The sequence below is a fragment of the Heloderma suspectum genome, chromosome 7 (assembly GCF_057233095.1).
Source record: "Heloderma suspectum isolate Gila_16-S chromosome 7, 16-S_ref, whole genome shotgun sequence".
In the NCBI taxonomy this organism is placed as follows: domain Eukaryota; kingdom Metazoa; phylum Chordata; class Lepidosauria; order Squamata; family Helodermatidae; genus Heloderma; species Heloderma suspectum.
In genome coordinates this window covers 45,794,575-45,814,640 of record NC_139464.1, presented here as the reverse complement: position 1 = coordinate 45,814,640, position 20,066 = coordinate 45,794,575, and the positions used below count along the sequence as shown (strand labels likewise).

The window sequence follows — 20,066 nt, the reverse complement described above, 5'->3', positions numbered from 1 at the left end:
TCAATTTATTAAAAGCAGATCATGTTCCTGATGGGGCAATATTGTTGGACATCATGTCAGTAGCTTAAATGGAACTCATCTGGCCAAAAGAATATTCTTCAACTCCACAATGTTTGCAGTATAAGCAATTTAGGAAAAATGGAGCATACAGTTAACATCATCCAACATCAGTAAGGCTGCAGCCATCAACATATTACTTGACAGTAAAACTCACTAAAATTAATGACCATATTTCTAAATCCATAATCCATACAAACCTGTCCACTAAACCAGCCAACAATGGAGACCCTCTTGCATATCCCAAAGGTCCCTGAAATACATCTGGTTGAGATTTGAGAGACGGTCTCCTCAGTTGTCCCACCCAAGCTCTGAAACATGTTCCTGAGGGAAACTCGCCTTTTTAAGAAGGCTTTTAGAAACTTTTAATTGGCCACTGTGGGCCATTTTTATCCTATTTTTAATTTTTTTGTTTGGTTTTATATGGTGTTTCTTTTTTATCATTCTGTTTAGATGCCTTGAAGTCTTTGAGGAAATGCGGGATAAAGATGTTTTAAATTAATAAACCAAGGAAGCAAAGGATTGAGGAGTACATCTGAAGTCATCTTTTCACTTACTTCTAGCAGAGAATTTATTCTCTCTTCGGGTTCGCCCTGTTTTCTTTAGGCAACCATCACAGACAAAGCTGAAATAGGAGTAAAGCAGTAAAAATTACTTATCCAAGTGTATTCCCAACAGAAGTGTGAATAACCTCCACAAAAATATTCCCTTCATACTTTCTAGCATTCTGACACAAGTAACCCAGTAATGATTTCAAACGCCTGTCTAAAGAAGGGTAATATAGGGGACTGGAATGCTAAAGTAGAAAGTCAAGAAATCACAGGGATAACAGGCAAGCATGGCCTTGGTATACAAAATGAAGCAGGACAAAGGCTAATAGAGTTTTGTCAAGAGAACACGTTGGTTATACCAAACACTCTTTTCCAACAGCACAAGAGGTGACTCCACACGTGGACATCACCAGATGGTCAATATCGAAATCAGATTGATTATGTCCTTTGCAGCCAAAGATGGAGAAGCTCTATACAGTCAGTAAAAACAGACCTGGAGCTGACTGTGGCTCAGGTCATAAGCGTCTTGTTGCACAATTTCGGCTTAAATTGAAGAACATAGGGAAAACCACTAAACCATTCAGGTATGACCTCAATCATATCCCTTATGAATATACAGTGGAGGTGAGGAATAGATTTCAGGGATTAGACCCGATAGACAGAGTGCCTGAGGAACTATGGACGGAGGTCTGTCACATTGTTCAGGAGGCAGCAACTCAATCCATCCCAAAGAAAAAAAAATGCAAGAAAGCCAAGTGGATGTCTGATGAGGCTTTACAAGTCGCTGAGGAAAGAAGGGAAGCAAAAAGCAAAGGAGAAAGGGGAAGATATATCCAACTGAATGCAGAGTTCCAGAGAATAGCAAGGAGAGACAAGAAGGCCTTCTTAAATGAACAATGCAAAGAAATCGAGGAAAACAACAGAATGGGAAAGACTAGAGATCTTTTCAAGAAAATTGGAGATATCAAGGGAACATTTTGTGCAAAGATGGGCATGATAAAGGACAAAGAAGGCAGGGACCTAACAGAAGCAGATGAGATTAAGAAGAGGTGGAAAGAATACACAGAAGAACTATACAGGAAAGATCTGAATGTCCCTGATAGCCATGATAGTGCAGTCACTAAACTTGAGCCGGACATCCTAGAGAGTGAAGTCAAGTGGGCCTTAGGAAGCATTAGTAACAACAAAGCTAGCGGAGATGACAGTATTCCAGCTGAGCTAATTAAAATCCTAAACGATGATGCTGTTAAAGTGCTGCACTCAATATGCCAGCAAATTTGGAACACTCAACCGTGGCCACAAGACTGGAAAAGGTCAGTTTATATTCCAATTCCAAAGAAGGGCAATGCCAAAGAGTGTTCAAACTACCGTACAATTGCGCTCATTTCACATGGCAGCAAGGTTATGCTCAAAATCCTACAAGCTAGGCTTCAGCAGTATGCGAACCAAGAACTACCGGAAGTACAAGCTGGGTTTCGAAGAGGCAGAGGAACAAGAGATCAAATCGCCAACGTTCACTGGATCATGGAGAAAGCAAGAGAATTCCAGAAAAGTGTCTATTTCTGCTTCATTGACTACGCTAAAGCCTTTGATTGTGTGGATCACAACAAACTGTGGCAAATTCTTAAAGAGATGGGAGTACCAGACCACCTTACCTGTCTCCTAAGAAACCTGTACGAGGGCCAAGAAGCAAAAGTAAGAACCAGATATAGAACAACCGATTGGTTCAAAATTGGGAAAGGAGTACGACAAGGCTGCATATTGTCACCCTGCTTATTTAACTTATATGCAGAGTACATCATGAGAAACGCCGGGTTGGATGAATCAGAGGTCGGAATTAAGATTGCCGGGAGAATTATCAACAACTTCAGATATGCACACGATTCCACCCTAATGGCAGAAAGCAAAGAGGATCGAAAGAGCCTCTTGTTGAGGGTGAAAGTGGAGAATGCAAAAGCTGGTTTGAAACTCAACATTCAAAAAACTAAGATCATGGCATCTGGCCCCATCACTTCCTGACATATAGAAGGGGAAGAAATGGAAGCAGTGACAGATTTTATTTTCTTGGGCTCCAAGATTACCGCAGATGGTGACTGTAGCCGTGAAATTAAAAGACGCTTGCTCCTTGGGAAGAAAGCTATGGCAAACCTAGACAGCATAGTAAGAAGCAGAGACATCACCTTGCCGACAAAGGTCCGTATAATCAAAGCTATGGTTTTCCCAGTAGTAACATATGGCTGTGAGAGCTGGACTATAAGGAAGGCTGAGCGCCGAAGAATTGATGCTTTCGAACTGTGGTGCTGGAGAAGACTCGTATGAGTCCCCTGGATTGCAAGGACATCAAATCAGTCCATCCTAAAGGAAATCAACCCTGAGTGCTCATTGGAAGGACAGATACTGAAGCTGAAGCTGAAATATTTTGGCCACCTAATGTGAAGAGAAAACTCTCTGGAAAAGACCCTGATGCTGGGAAAGATTGAAGGCAAAAGGAGAAGGGGACGGCAGAGGATGAGATGGCTAGATAGCATCACCGATGCAATGAATATGAACTTCAGCACACTCCGGGAGAAAGCGGAGGACAGGAAGGCCTGGCGTGCTATGGTCAATGGGGTCACGAAGAGCTGGATACGACTTAACAACTGAACAACAACAATATACTGGACTTGAACAGCATTTTAGAATTATGAAATCAGCAGTCACTGAAAAGGATCCACTACCCAAATAGATGGGTTTAACCAACTAATATTTATTGCAGATCAAGCAAAGCATTACTTTAAATCTGATCTAATTATTAATCTATGCCACTACCACCCCTTCCTTCATCCTCTTAAACACTTTCTACAAAGAGCATGAAGCTCAGCTATGTCAGTGTTATGGGAAGGACAGAATGGAAGATACTGTGGTATATTCCGACCTATGGCAGCTTATACCCCGATCACTAAGGAATCTACTGAATCTAATAACTAAGCTTCCTGGGATTTGGGTTGTGGAAAGACCACTTAAAGGCCACACTGAGATTACATAGCAGTATGTTAATAAATGTCTATTAAAAGGGCCAGGGTTGTTCAATAGAACAACCCTGAGACTTTAAAAAAGTATGACTTCATGACAGACATTTTAAGAAACATTTAAAATTAGGTTTAAGTTATGGCAGCAGCACATTTTCTAGACAGAACTGTAGTCACTGCCATTTTTTAGATCTTCACACAAACACATCAATATATAGCCAATTACCATCCTTGCAAGAGAAGGAAAAGCAGCAAGCAACTTACCCTGATGGCCAGATTGTCTCATTGTGAAGTACACAAATTTGATGCATTTTTCTTCCACATTCTATACATTCAACAAATCTGGAAGAGACAAAGAAAAAATAAGCAACACAGGACACTCTTGATGGTAATAGTATTGTTTAGAAAAATGTTTCATTGGTAAAGTCAGAGATTATGCAGAACTCTGCATCCTTCAAACCTATACATTTGCTGTACATGTATCTTCATTCAGAAATGGACAAATGTGCTATGCTTCAAAATGATGCTGCCCAACCCAAACCACTACTCCCCAAATGGGCTACAGTAATTGCAGGTGTGAATTCCATAAATTTTGCTTTTCTTATACTTCATTACTAAAAATTTAGAGCAACTCAGACCCCAGCACGCACACACGTGTGTGCGCGCGCGCGTGTATGTAATTGTAAAGGCAAAACTGGGTTCATGACAAAAAGGTTGAGCACTTAAGATGACTGGGAAACCTTCAGAAAAAGTGAAGTCAACTGGATATATGTTTCTGTATTCAAGACAAATGTTCTCAATATATTTTAATTTTGAAAATTACTACAGCCATCCATCAACATTTTATTGTCTCAAGCTTAGAATAAATCGAAAACAAAATGGAACATCCTTTAGGACTACACTTAGGCAAGTGTTTGTTTCCTTCACAATAGAATACAAAATCAATACTGTAGTTGATAGACCAAGGGAGTAAAGCTACCTTCAAAAAAGGTAACTAAAGTATAGATGGTGGAAAAGCGCTGCCTTTTTAAATAAGGTAAATACATCTTTAAAGATGTAATTTGAGCTTATCAAGTATTACTTACTGTTCAGGATCCAGTGTATCATTTTTTCTTTTTGAAAATTGATCTTTATTTATTGTGCTGAGGAGAGAATTCAACAATCTTAGTTGTGACAAGAATAGGCAACTGCTCATAATTTAAAAAAGTTATCTAGTGTCTACAGTAGACCCTGCTATACACTTCAATAGGACATTCCTAAGCATATTGCTTCTTAATTGTTTGGGGAGGAGGAAAAAGGAAGCCTGAATGGGACAAAGGTATCACATCCCAGTATGAGTACGTTTTCATTTCCAGCTTTCCAATGAAGTAAAGATTATTTTCATAGAACACTACAGGTGGATTTCGATAACTGGGAGCACTGCAATGGCCGGTTAAATGTTTACTGCACAGTGGTTATCCATTGCCTGTGACCGTGCATTTAAGCACTGCTACCCTTCCGCAGATGCTTCAAAAGTCAGAGGGTGGTCATAGGGCTTAACAGTATAGTCAGAAGCTACTGATAATGTTCTCTTTAAGAGGCACAGGAACCACATAGGTTACTAAGTGACTATCATGTGTCCACCCTCTTGTCACAGATAGGGGAGCATATGAATTCAAAGAGGTCGCCAAGAAATACAGAATTTCTGTTTCTTTAAATGTATTCTTTAGTTTGAATTAAGTGTAAGAGTTAGTGATGTTTTAAGAAGCCCCTTTTTATCAAATGTTACATCTTCAAATCCTAACATTGATTAACACAACTTAAGACTAGCAGTTGGGTTAGTCAAACCTCTTTGTCCTCTCTCAACTGAAACCCTTCCTTAATAAAGGAAGTCTGGGAACAGTTAACCATGCTCCAGAAACAAAGTTAGACTACTGTAATGCATCATATATGGGGCTGCCATTAAAGACTGTAGGGAAACTTCAACAGGTTCAGAACATGGCGGCTAAACTGTGAACTAGGATGCACTGATTTGAACATCTTGCCAATATTAAAGTTCTACTTCATTTATTATTTAGTACATTTATATCCCATCTTCCTTCTATCACAGAACTCAGAGAGGCACAGATGGGTTTCCCAAGAAGGCCCCTATTCAGTCACTGGTCATACTCAACCTGCTTATCTTCAGCAAGGTGGCTGCACCAGGCGCCCTCAGACTACTGCTAACAGTTTGTTCCAGGTTCGATTCAAAGTGCTGTTTTTGACATTTAAGGCCCTTGGGACCAGGGTACTTAAAGGACCACAGTCCCTCATATGAACCTGCCCAACCTCTGAGATCTGCTGCTGAGGACCTTGTCCAGGAGCCCCCACCCTTTAGAGATTTAGTGGGTAGCAATCAGGGAGAGCTTTTTCAGCAGTGGTGCCTCATCTTTGAAAAGCCTCACTAGAAGTGTACAAGGCAGCTATAGCCACCACTATTTAGGTACCAGGTTAAGATTTTCCTTTTTACCAAGGCTTTTAAATTGAATTGTTACCACCTTTTATTAATATCTTTTATTTTTATTAAATTCAGGTAACCAGGGCCCTGGTTACCTGAAGGAATGCCATAGTTCCCCTCCCATCTACCAAGATTCTCAGAGGAGGTTATGCTACTAGTGCCCTCACCAACTGAGTTATGGTGAGTGCCTGTAAGATCTATGGTTTTCTTGGTGACAATGCCCCAGTTATGAAATTCTTGCCTAAAAAGGCTTGCCTAGCTAGCTTCCTTTCACCTTTTGCTTTGCTGGAGTAATCTGCCCGCTCAGAAGTCAACCTGATTTAAAATTATGTCTGCTAAGATCTGATGCACTGTGCCATAAAAATGCATAAAAAATAGCATTTTAGGCATGTGTGGTGGTGTGTTTAGACCAGGACAGCCATCCTGTCATGTGAGAGACTATAGAAATAAAGTATCCAGTTATTTATAGGAGAAACATAGTACATGCGACATATTGAGGTTTTGATTTCACTTCAGCGTGACAAAATGTACAGTTCCATTCATTGGCTATATTTTTAAAAGGTAGTGTAATAGGCAGGTTTTGTTATCATCTACTATTTTAATATTGCCCAAGGTCAAGATAAAGACATATAAGAACATTTCAAATATAAAATATTCTCCTTCTGATAAAATATTCTCAAAATATTATTTGGCATAACTACAAAATCACTATCATAAACTAGTTTTTAGGAACTAGCACCTTGCGTATTACTAGTCTTGAGACTAATACACGGCAGAACATTATATGGAAAGATCACTTCCAAATTCAGAAATGTATTGTGTCACAATATCATACTTCATTGTGCTGTAAAGAAAAATACAACAGATTCCCCAGAAACTCTACTACATAGCATCTTCCTTTAGTTGTAAATTAGTGGTGGATCACACTGAAGAATAAGAATTTAATTTCCTGCTTTAAAGAAACTCTTGTTTCAGATAAGCGAGTCCTCACCATTAGGCTCTTTCCTGCTTATAGCACCTGCCCTGTTTATACTTTCACATGAGTCGTAAGATCGTCCACTACAAAAACTTTGGGTTAAAACTAAGGCCTGCTACCACAACAGGACTTTCTCCCTTTGTCTCCTCGCCCTGCTGTAACCCTCAACAAATCTGCTCCAGAATGTTTCCCAGCCCTGCAGAACAGCTTTGGAGGGCACACAGAAAGGAGGAGGAATCACCCCCTCCCGGTTCTACTGATGGAAGTAATTATATCAGAGGAATGACACCACTGAATCCAACCCTTTATCTGCACCTCTATAAAGAACTGCCCATTCTTACTACAATTGTTATGTATTTTACACATTCTGTAACTATTAAAACAAGGTTTCAGATACTGATGTTTACACAAGATTGTCTTGCATTATACATAAATTTATAGGCACATGACTGGTAAATGTCAAACCATGAGTGCAGTGTTCTAGTAGAGATTCCTTTCATCTTTGTACTTTTCATATATGACCAGTTTTTGTGCTTTCTGTACTGAACAAAAAAAGTAATTTCTGCTTCCAAATTTAAGCCAGCCTTCAGTTATGTACTTGCCTGGGACAATTCCTTCCTGTTCTGCAGGCTAATAAATGTGAGCAGGGCTAGTTTAATTACTACATGATTTGGAGTTAGGAAGCTGTGAAGACCCTTCTACAAGCAGTAACAAGAAAACAAATTTTCAGACTCAGACGAGATCAATTTTTTAGCATTAAGCCTTTATGCACTCTAGCACATAAGACATATTAATTTAACGGGAAGAATTCTTCTGCCTTTAAAAAACTGATGTTTCTTATTCTCCCCAAAACAATGACCTAATGTTTTAAAGCAACAGTTTGTTCTGAAATCCACCATCTGAGATTTATCCAGGTTCATAGAATAGTCATAGAACAGTAGGGTTGGAAGGGGCCTACAGAGCCATCGAGTCCAACCCCCTTAGTATTAAATAAAATGTTCTACCCTAATTTGGCTCCCCCCCCACGTTATTATTATTAATTACATTTCTCTATCATCCAAAAGCAAAGCTCTCTGGGCAGTTTACAAAGATTGCAAAGTTGTAGTGTTTAGACAAGGGTAGGCAACCTGGTGCCTTCCAGATGTATTGGACTATAACTCCCATAATCCCTGACCATTAGCCGTGCTGGCTGTGGCTTGTGGGAGTTGTAGTCTAAAACATCTGAAGGGCACAAAGCTGCCTACCTTTGATTTAGACCATGATGAGACTGACTAATGCTATGGTGAGTATTAAATATACATACATACATACATATATATATGAAAAGGATATAGCTACTCACGTTTGTGGTTGTGATGGGTCATCCCCCAGAGAAACGCTCTCCCCTTGGATTTCATTGAAGCACTTCTCACAGAAATGATACCTGTCGGCAAGAAGGCCATATTTGGGTGAACTGTTCCGTCCACACAACACAGCCCAAGCCAAGCAACGGAGTCACCAATCACAGCAGGCCAAGAGGGGGGCGGGAGCAGAGAGCAGGTCATCAACGGCGACAGGGACATTCAATGATGAAGATTTATGGGACCCAGAGTTTGTGTTTGGTTGTTTAGGTTTGGTTTTTGTTTTTTTGGGTGGTTTTTTTTGCAATCAAAGCCAAGTGCAGACAACGACAAGCATGAAGGAGAAATAAAAAAAAACAACACACACACACGAAGAAATGGGGGTTTCCAGGACGAAAAACAAAGAACACAGAAGCAAGACAGGACAACACAAAGCAGAAAGCCAAGGCAAAGCACAGATTAGCATTAAATCTCTCAAACGGGATCACAAGCAGCAAATTTATAGCAAATAAAGAGTATTCCATTTTAGTATACCCATGCTCTCCTCATTTCAATAATCAATGCCACATAAAACAAAGAATCAAAATGAAGAAGGAAGAGGGTTAAGAGTAATTGCTGCTCTGACATCTGCATCAGGGTAGCAATTCCTTTCACAAGTACATCTGCCAGGAGAGGGCTGGAAAGGGGTGAAAACAATCCATCTTGAGAATGTTCAAATGTTGACAGAGCAGTCTTTCCCTCCTGAAGTGTTTGCTTGCAACATCTGTTTAAAGCAGATGTAATTATCCTCAACACCATTTCAGTGCAACTGTTTGCGATCTGCCAAAATATTAGGTACTTTAACATGTATGACAATCAGCTACACATATGTGCATAATATATGAAATATGGATGTACTTCAATTTGGAAACATAGTACAGCTGACATATTTAAAGCATTCCATGTCCACCTGAATTAATCTTGAGTGTTTTACTCAAGAGGTTTTCTACCTCAACAGTGTATAGAAGCCACAGCCTTCACATTGCTAAGCAAGTTAATTTGAGAGCACAAACACAACAAAAAGGAACAAAAACAAATATCAGAACTAAGACAGTATCTTAAAAGCAAAACAAAACCAACAGTATGGGATTTATAGTCACTATGAAATGGATAATTTCCCCACCCATCCCCTCTTCAGTAAATAATAGCAGTTTACTCATTTATGACAACACAAGGATAGAAACATTAGTTTGGATGTTCAAAATGGCAAGTTCCAAAAAACCACACTAGTGCTATTTGCCAAAGGGGCATTTGTTTTCATGTTTTGGACAACAACCTTCCATTCCACATAGCACACTACTTTTGAAATGCACTGCACGTGGGGCTGCCTTTGAAGATGGTTCAGAAACTTCAGCTGGTGCAGAATGTGGCTGCCCGAGTACTGGTGGGGGTGAAGTGATTCGATCACATAATGCCTATACTGTGCCAGCTGCACTCGTTACCTGTGTTTCCAAGCCCAATTTAAAGTGCTGGTTTTGACCTTTAAAGCCTTAAACAGTTTGGGACCAAGTTACTTGAAGGACCGCCTTCACCAATATTAGCCTGCCCGCACTTTAAGATCAAAAAGAGAGGCCCTTCTCATTTGCCCACCCATGAGAGCAGTTAGGTGGGTGACCACACGTGAGAGGGCCTTCTCCACAGTGGCCACACACTTTTGGAACAAGTTGCCATTGGAGGTCCACCAGGCTCTGTCACTGCAGGCTTTTAAGAAGGCCTTGAAAACATATGTTACCCTGGCCTTCTCTTGATATGAGTGCGGTTGTTGCTGTTACCGTCGTTGTTGTTGCTGGTTTTATTGTCGTTCTTTAGTATTTTACTGTATGTTTTTATTATTTTTAATATTTTAATTGTTTTTATGTATTTTATCGCTGTAAGCTGGGGGGGGGGGGGCACAGCGGCGGCTTCTGCCCTGAAATGAGGCCAAGATTATTTTTTTAAAGGAGTTTCAAAAGTAGTTAATGGTATGGTGTGATGGTCTGTTGATTAGAGGCCAAAAATCTCAGTAGTAATGCCCAAACCCTTACAGCAGCTCTTTGGATCGCAGCTCACATGTGTAATATCAAGTTGGCATCTGTGATAAAACATATGGCTTGAAGCTGTATATTTTCTTTAAAATACGTGAAATTTTAGCTTTAGGTTTCTTTTACAGAGAACTTCAAAGGGATGAGTTGAGAGTATGGGTATGTGAGGTGAGCCTCCTGTCTACCTCCATGCTAGGAAGCCTGAGTACAAAAATTGAAAATTCCTACTCTGGTAGCTTAGAGCTGATGGAAGGGAGAAAAAAAAGAAAAATCCTATTGAAGAAATCACTGCTCCCAAGCTGAACTTCGGAGGTCCAGATCAACCCTGTGCTTTTGTGAAAGGCAGGGCCAAGACTGCCAGGTCTATTTTTGATTGGCCCTGCCTTCCATGTAATTGAGAGTTAACCCTTTCCTGCCTGCTCCATTCCTTTGCTGAGAATGAGCATAATTTGCAGCAACCCCCCTAAATGAGAAAAAAGCAGGCAGTCTAAGACGTCTACTCTGTGTTCTCACTATTGCTTTCTTTTTCAAAGGAGCTTGTAATACAATTCTACTATTAAATGTTTGTTGCCCCCAAAGCAGAAGACTAAATCCTTCTGTAAAAGAAAGGAAGTAAGTCTTGAGAAGACTGCCACCATCATGCAAGTGGAACTGAAAAGACATGAAGATTCTTATTTAATAGATCAACTCCAGAGGCTTCAACTCTTCCACTTCAGAAGAGAATAATCTAGCTCAAGAGTGGACAAAAGGTAGCGCGCAAGTCCATTAGTGGACCACAGAGCATCTGCTGTTTGCTGCAATTCCTGCAAAAGATTCTGGACTAGGTGGACCTTGGTCTGATCCAGCAAGGCACTTAAGTTCATAAACAAGAGTACATGCTCAGGATCACTTGACACAGATTAGTTATGCCTTAACTGTTAAGAGATCCCAGACATACACACCATCAGACCATGATAGAGATCCTAGTTTTTTTCATTTTAAAAGACAGACTGTGGTAGACTGAATTAAGTACAACCTTCACCTACCAAGCACCCAGCTTTGAATTTGGCCCTTAAATAAAAGGAAGTTTACTCATTATAGTTTTGGATGTGACAACCTTGTGGATTTAAATAGTGAAAAGCACCTCCCCTTGAGAAAAGAATAAAAGCAAAAAAGACAGTGAACTCAAGATGCAGACACGCATGCTTTGTTGTGCACTGTTTGGTGGGGAGAGAGTGCTTACTGCTATAGCTATGAACTTACTATAGCATATAGAGAGTTTATATAAACATCCTAGTTCCTTGAAACAGGAAGAAAAAGTCAAATGGTGCAAAAAGGCAATTAGTTAGCATGGTAAGTAAACAGCTTAGGCTCAGAGCATGCCTGCCTCTGTCTAATATGGTTTTTCACAGCAGGCAGAATATTGCCCCAAAACGCTTTCTTACCTGTTTTGGTAACTGTAATATGTAGCATCTCGTGGGATTGTGCATAACTGTTTGCCATAGCAACATAAAGTCTGTGGTGAAAACTCCAACTGCAAAGAGAGAAGGGGAACAGGTTGCTTACAGACATCCAAGGAGCTATGACAGACTCACAAGACTTTCCAAATGCTGCTACTGCTGCGGTGGTCAGAAAGTAGCTGAGCAGTAAGGCACACACCTCATCCTGTGGGGTACATGCACTGTTGGGGTGGGGGAGCACCGCACCAAAATGTTTCAATAGATTAGCTCTAGAAAGCTCTGAATGCTGCTCTGCGCAGGTGCAGAATCCATATGAATTTGTGCAGTATTAGCTAGGTGTAACACACAGGGTGTATTTATTGCCTAACTAAGAGAAGATAGATTCAGCTTTGGCAATTCAAAATCAACATTGCCAGCACACGGAAACAGCTCCTAGCATCAGCAGAAATGCAAAGGTGTTAATGAAGATGCATTTACACATTAATTTATTCATTCCATATTTCCCAGACTGTTAAAATTCCCTGTTTCTGTAACAGCATAATATAGTTTATTAGGTATTAATCACAGGCATGCTTACTTGGAAACCCTGCCCTGCTTAACATTGTGGGTCTCATTTCCAAATACATATGCAGAGGATTCCACTGCCAAGAACAGGAAACACCTCCAAATAGACAACAGCATCCAAAATACTGAATATTTTGTACCGACTCGTGTAGGGATAGACCAGGGATTGCAAACATGCCTTGCAGGGCCATATGCTTTATGCTCACATGCAATAACATAGTGTTAAGGAATATTTAATCAACTCTTGAATAAGTAATGGACACCATTTAAGACAAACTGAAACATTAGCACCAAATACTATTTGTGCTAAACATTAGCACCAAATACTATTTCCCATTGTGGATGAAAAATTCCAATGACCTGCAAGACAGGTCAGCCCAAAACCACAAGGAGGTTAGAGCCAGGAGAGGAGGAGGCAAAAACTATGGACTGCATATTCACCATACTTGATGTCTACATCTATTCTCAAAATTGAAAGAAAGAACTTCAATATCAGATACTCTATTACTTTGACAATTGTTCCTATTTCCTGAGGTTCAACTTAGAACCCGCCCTCCAACTCACCTTTCGTCCACAGCAATAGCCAAGGCTCTGCATAACTGGATCAATTTCCTGCTCAAACACCTCTGCCAACTTGGAACAGTACTTATACACTCTAGATGTTTTGCGGTTGTAAAGCCAGGCATTGTTGAACATGAGCCAAATATCATCTACATATTGCCAGGGCTCCTGGTACTGTCCTGTGTCAAGCTTCCTCTTGATAGTAGAAAGATCCATGGGGTTCTTAACGATATCAAAATAATCCTGTCAAAACAAACAAAAAACAGTGTAATGGATTAGAATTTTGAACCCTTAGGTGATGATCTTGGACCTCATTTTCTTCCTGTTGAAGCTAACATTACTTCTCTCATTTGCTAGGCAAACATGAACTGAAACCCTGACAATGTGTCAGTCGTCCTCAGAAATTATGGGATAACCAATTTCCTTCCAACCAGTCAAAGAGGATGCCCACACCTGAACTACTACTTTCCAAACTGAAAAGTAGAGAACCTTGCTCTAATGAGACTTCTCATGGCTCCCTACCCCAAATTCTAATCTAGGAAAAATGAGATGGAGCTAACAAGACTCTTTAGGTATGCAAAAAGCCCTGGCAAAGCTAGGTTATGCATTAAGAGAAAGAAAATGCTTTTAAAATACACTTACAGGAATTCCTAGCAGTTGGGGATCCACAGGCTGTCGGAAGGGAAGGGACTCTGGGTCTTGACGGTAAAGTGCCTCCAAAGTTGGCATAAGTGCCTGCCTCAACTCTTCTGGCTTGAAAACTTTTTTTTTTCAAAAGACAAGACATGCAAGATTCAAGTAAACAAACTAGCCATCTTCAATAATATTCAGGCAATGCAACATCTGCAGTTTCCCTAACCTATATCCAGTGCTGGAGTGCTAGACAGAGCTTATAACTTGCAACAGTAAGAACCAGGCTTTGATGATATGACAAGACAATATTTAAAATAATTTACTGAAGGGCTAATGTACACAGTAAGTATATAGTTGTGCTAATATTAAGTAACTAAATGTCATATGTTTGTCTTCCTACCAGTGTTTCAATAAAGGCTGACCATCTAAAAAAGTATTTCTATTACCAGAAAGTTAAATACATATTCAAGTCTTAAGAAAACTACTCAGCCTTCCCATGTAGCTGACAAGAGAAGCTTCACTTACTTTTCCTCTTCGACTGTCCTGAAGCTGGTGAAGACTGAGTACCTGGAGTACTAGGTCTTTCCTCCTCTTCCTTTACTTCTTGCTTCACTTCTGGTTTCTTCTCCTCCTGCTCCATTGGTTCAGATTTACATTCCTCTGCCATGGATTCTACCTTAACCTGGAAAACAGATAATACACTTCAGAAGGAAGTAACTCAGTAATAAGAATATGTTGCATGTTCTCCCCTATAGCAACTGTGGAGATGACCCCTCCCTCATGCAGCTTTATCTTGTTCAAGGCTAGGTAATATTTTAAGCACTATGCACTCCCTTAGTACTTCTTTGTAGGGAAAGGTGCCAAAATTATGCATAGATAACCACATAATAACTGCGCACAAAACTACATGTGTACACAGACTAGAAAGCCACGGTCAACTGCCGTCTCCCAACATATGTTCATTGTAAGAGGGCAGGCTAACTACACCAAGTTTTTATATTACTAAGCACACATTGGTTTCATGCTTTTTCCTTCGGTACTGTGTGTAGGAAACACAAATTCTGACCACTGTTATATAGCTATGTCTGAAAAATGAAGACATTCATCGTAAGGAAAAACTGGTTCCCTCTCCTCAAAAGTGTAATGTATATCAGTCAGTGGTCCTACTGCAGCTACTAAAAGGCCTAACACCAGCAAGTGATACTAAGAAAGCTGCTTGGTCATCATCTGAAGCTATCTTCTAACTCTGCTTGGGTCATGCCTTACAGACCATATAGACAGGAGTCCTAGCCATTATATATACCACCTTTTGAAGTATTTCAGTTTTGTTTGTAAATTTTCCCAGTCAGCAAATAAGAGTGAGGTAGTGGATAAAATGCTAGACTTGCGTATACCTGAGATCAAATCCATGCTCGGTCATGACACTTACAGATGACCTTGAGCCACTCACGCTCTTCCCAGCCTAACCTACCTCACAGGATAAAGAAAACCTCACATACACCACACTGAGTTTCTTGGAAGAAAAGCAAGATCCAAAGGTGATAAAATGAAATAATCATGAAATAATAATCAACCACTAGGCCTATGTAGTGTGCATGCCATGCACTTGCCTCTGGTTTCTCTTCCATTTGAAGGTCTGTTTGTTCTGACTCCTCCTCTTCCATTTTAACCTCCATTTTAATTTCAGGCAAAGATTGTTGCTGCTGCTCAGGGGCAGCCTGTTGAGAGTTCACATCTGCACTGCTGGTGGATGGTGGGTTTGATACCTGCCCATCAATATTTGCACCTGGCTGCGAAAGCTAAAGAACAAAAGCAACAAAATCAGTAAATCTAGATATTAAGTAGTGAGAATCACATAATTTTGCAGGAAATTTATTAATTGCTCATTTTGTGCTTCTAAGATTGATGGTTAGATTGTTCTATCCAGGCAAATTATTCTACTCAAATAGGAACATGTACTATACAATAAGTTCAATACTGGTCCACCATGGCTATATGCTTTGTTATGTTCTTACTATTTTCCCTCATCCCCAAAAAGCTACATATAGTTCAAATCAAAGAGCTACACTTGAATTGCATCTTTGACACCATTGAACTCCCTTGAAACACTGCTATACAAAAGACAGTACAAGCTTCAAAGTCCAGTATACTATTCTGTACCTTCATGCAATATATGCCATCCACAGAAACCATTTAGTCACTGATGCAGTTTACAAACAACCTAACCCAAAAAAGATTATGTTGGAGGTTGAACTTTCACTCTTAACAGTAGTAGAAGGCTTAAAGTTTCCTTACAGGTGTTGTAGGATGTTGAGGCTGCAATGTTGCTGTTGGGGTGGGCACAGATGCAGTCGTGCTCTGTTGTGAAAGAGGTTGCTGGGGCAGCTGTTGCTCTGCAGAAGGAGTAACAGAAACTGGAGGCTGCACTTGTGGAGTCAACTGAACCTGGGGAGGTGTTGGAGTCTGCCTCTGAGGGGGATGCATAGTTTGCGACTGTGGTCCAGGTGGCATTGCTTGAGAAACACTGGGAGGAGCAGAGGCAATTGTTGCCTGTGGTGGTGCTGATGGCTGCTGCTGCTGAGATACCAGACCTGGGGGCGTATGGTGAGGTGTGGGAGTACGACTTGGTACTGGAGAAGGAGAGTTTCGGTGCAAAGTAGACTGCGGAATAGGGGGACAATGAATATGACTCCCTTGAGAACCTGGAGCCACTACTGGAGAAGTCACAGGACAGGAAGAGCTGGTCATCTGTGCCTGTGAAGAAAGAGTTAGAACTAGCCATATCCGAAGACACTACATTCTGCTTCAACAACTGGAGGTTCCAGGACCACAAGCAGCCCCCAAATATTATCAGCTTCCCTTCCCCTCCCCACCAGTTGCCAACCCAAAGGCAAGAAGGATGTGGAGGAAGTGATGGTAATAGGACTTGCTAACGGTGCAGAATGGAGAATGGGCAGGGCCCTAGCCTATCACCCTTCATCCTCCACTCAAAATGCCCCTCCTGTGAAACTAGTTACTTGTTAACCACGAACAAGCCATGAAGTGAACCCATGGATTGTTGTTGGGTTGTGAACTGTGGGTTGTTCATGGTTAACAAACCATGATTTGTTAGCGTGGCTGGGTTCACACAGCGTAACAACTCATGTTTCAACAACAACCCAAACTCAACTTTTAAGTGTGAGTTGTTGTGTTGTGTGAACCCAGTCACTTTTTGTATGAAGCGCTTTGTTTTCTTTTTATAAATCCCATTTATCTGCCTCTACCACATACATAAAGAAGTCCATATCCAAAGAGGCTGCCACTGGAACATCAACATACTTGAGAAGTTGGAGTCTGATTGCCAGGCTGAGTCATAGGCGTGCTTGTTGGATTCATTCCAGGGGACAATGCAGGAAACTGATTCTGTTGCAGGAACTGACTTTGACTGGAAGGCTGTCCAACTCCTTGCTGTTGCATACGTGGGGAAAATCCCATTTGTAACTATGAATGAATAAAATATTGCACTATGTGATTATCCTTACTAATAACCCAAGTTCAAATTGATCCAACAATTCCATGTCATCATAATATAGCATATTTATTGGTACTCCATTCTCCTCAAGGTTGCAAAGAAGTTGCAAATTTAAATGGGACTGCCTCTGGATTCTAAGCCCAGCTGCCCAAATAATCCATTCTCTGAAGAAGGCTGCAAGCCTAGCTTGAAGCAACCCAAGACAGAACTGATTAAAAAATGAATGAGTACTCTATATTTGGAATGCTAAGAAAAAGTTGATTACCAACGAAATCAAATACAAATAGTCTGGACGTCACAACTAACAATGGATAGAAAGATCAACTGACCTGGCTCATGGTCCCTGTCTGGCTTAGCTGTGCAGGATGCTGTAGGGGAGGAGTTTGCCGGGGTCCAACTGATGGCATCTGCATGCTGAACTGAGTCATTCCTGTGAGTTTGCACGTTTAAAGCAAATGCTGAGTTCATTAGAACATTTATACCATGCCACACAAAAGTTACATGTAAGAGAGAAGGAGAAGAAATATTTTAAATGGACAAGACAGGAGGGGAGATGTCAGGGACAAACAAGAATTAGTACTGGAGAGAAGAGGATAAGGCAATACTACATGGGTAAGCAGATGTAACCAGGATCATTAAGGAAATATATTTATTATATATATGTATATTTCGTACTGGCAGAAAGTGTTGGAGGAAGCAAAAGCAATGTAAGGGAAGGTGGAGAGATTGTGTGCATAGAAGTAGTGAGCTTTAATGTATAAGTGCAAAGCTTGAAGCTGAAGTGAACAGAAACAGGAAGCAAAGGCAAAGAGGAACTTTATCAGGCACTGGAGAGAAAATACATTTAGCACAGGGTTTCTAAAACAAGCAAGAAAGGAAATACGCTAGGAAGGGAAAAAACAAATAATAGTCTATAGGGTCTAGATAGGAACATGGCCTGGATTTACCAGATATGAACACGGAATAAAAAGAAAAAGGTGAATCTTAAGAGACACTGAAAAAGAAAAAAGCGGCAATGTTTTGGCAAGTACTTGGTAAGAAGGAAAGGGAGGCATCATATACACCCCTGTAAGATGAGAGAAATAGCAGTATTCTGTCTAGAAGTGAGATGGACAATAGCCTGTGTGGGAAGATAAGGGACACTGTCTTTGCCATATTCAAAGTAAAATGCCAGTAGAACACTCAGACGAATGTGTCACCAAGACACAAAGGATTCAATAGATATAGGATTCAATAGAAAGTGAGAAAAAGAGAAAAGAAGTAGATATGAGAGCCAGTGAAAGTTTGTAGTAGGACCCAAATGTGCAAGTGAGATCATCCAGAGATTGAGAAAACAAAGTAGGTAATGAAGAACTGAGCCATGCAGAATACCTACAAAAAGCGAGTGGTGGTAGTGGTGGTCAATAATAGCTTGAAGGAAATCAGAAGGATTGTAATGTGAAAAACTTGTACATGGACAAGAACAGAAATGGGTAACTAAAGGCAATGAGTATGAAGACCCAAGAGGACAGGAAAGGATAGGGAGGAGCCTATACAATGAAAATGAAACTTTCCACTATTCATCCAAGTTCTCACCTGGTGGTGTCTGCATGCGATTCACCATTTGGTTTGGCACACTGGCACGAATCATATTTGGGTCAGGAAGAGGACCATCTGTAATGCAGATGAAAACCCAAGGTTAAAGAATTAAAATATTTTCACAACTCCTAGATTCCTCATATGGGGGGTGGACTTGACAATGTTTAAACTGTCCTGATTCTCAAAAAATACTACTTTAAACAATTATTTTAAGAGGCCTTCAACACCTTCTCACTTGCAGCTGTTTAAGATATCTGAACACTTAAATCTTCGGCAGATGTAACTATAAGATAGCATCCCATCATTCATATTGAAAAAGCACATCGAAACAAAACATCAAACGTTAACATAGAAAACCACAGGCGTTATATATTAAAAATACGTCTAGGTAGTGTTCACCTGTTAGAGGTAGTATTAAGGAAATTGGATGTTAACTTTTTTATACACGAAAAATAAAACAGCAACCCTAACCCAGTAAAATTTAATAGCTCAGAATGCAAAATCAAGAACCAAATGCATCTTCAGACATGTGCCTTCAGGAGAAAGGAAGACAAAGGGCATTATTCTGAAGGCACATTCTACAGAAGAGGAGAGCATGCGCAGTTCTCCAAGCATTTCTCCCTGGAGCTGTCAAATGTAGCTATCACAAGAAGAATAAAGATAATCCTAAACAGAACTACATACAATTGAAAAGAGATTACATGGCATTACACTGGTCATGTTTACACATAACAATAAGAGAGAATTTGAGAAAATCCTAGCCTATCATTCATGAGCAGTGCACTGGTGCACACTGCCTGATCTCTCCTACTTAGCTCCTCCTGCCAGTGGGTGTGGCTAAAGCAAGCAGAAACTAACCTGGAAGCAAAAGCTTAGCATTCCGTCTGACCCAGGGCTCCTGGTTTGTTGCTCCTCCAGCAAGCCAGAATTTGAAGCCACACTTTGTTAATGATTTCACATTCCTGGTTTGTTTGGGAGTGACAACCCAGGAGTCCTGGCTCAGACACAAGCATCTGCCTCCTGGTTAGTTTCTGGTTACTTTAACTGTTCCCACTGGTGGGAGGAATGAATGATTGGGAAATATGCACTAGCACATTGCTTGTAAATGGTAGGCCAGGATTCCCTGGCATTTTGGCTTATTTCCACTGTTTCAGTGAAACTATTATTTAACAGTCAAATAATTACAGAACATACATATCAGAAGACTACTGCCAACCCAAAATGACTGATCAGTAGTTAACAGTTTTCATACATACATATCATAGTAATGCCCTTTCATATACAACCATAGCCACTGGGAGCTACTTCCCCA

General features: G+C 40.4%; 1 protein-coding gene across 1 annotated transcript in view; it reads right to left on the bottom strand.

Moving 5' to 3' along the window:
* EP300 (EP300 lysine acetyltransferase) overlaps positions 1-20,066 on the bottom strand; it is a 103,807-nt gene that overhangs the window by 14,744 nt on the left and 68,997 nt on the right. The window contains exons 11-23 of the mRNA XM_084809943.1: positions 18,752-18,829; positions 17,506-17,606; positions 16,984-17,145; positions 15,961-16,419; positions 15,276-15,464; positions 14,191-14,347; positions 13,675-13,793; positions 13,036-13,275; positions 11,893-11,981; positions 8,411-8,491; positions 4,702-4,758; positions 3,881-3,958; positions 615-682 (exon numbers count right to left, since the gene is read on the bottom strand). Coding sequence (XP_084666069.1) covers positions 615-682; positions 3,881-3,958; positions 4,702-4,758; positions 8,411-8,491; positions 11,893-11,981; positions 13,036-13,275; positions 13,675-13,793; positions 14,191-14,347; positions 15,276-15,464; positions 15,961-16,419; positions 16,984-17,145; positions 17,506-17,606; positions 18,752-18,829 — 1,878 coding nt within the window. The remainder of the gene's footprint in view (positions 1-614; positions 683-3,880; positions 3,959-4,701; positions 4,759-8,410; positions 8,492-11,892; positions 11,982-13,035; positions 13,276-13,674; positions 13,794-14,190; positions 14,348-15,275; positions 15,465-15,960; positions 16,420-16,983; positions 17,146-17,505; positions 17,607-18,751; positions 18,830-20,066) is intronic.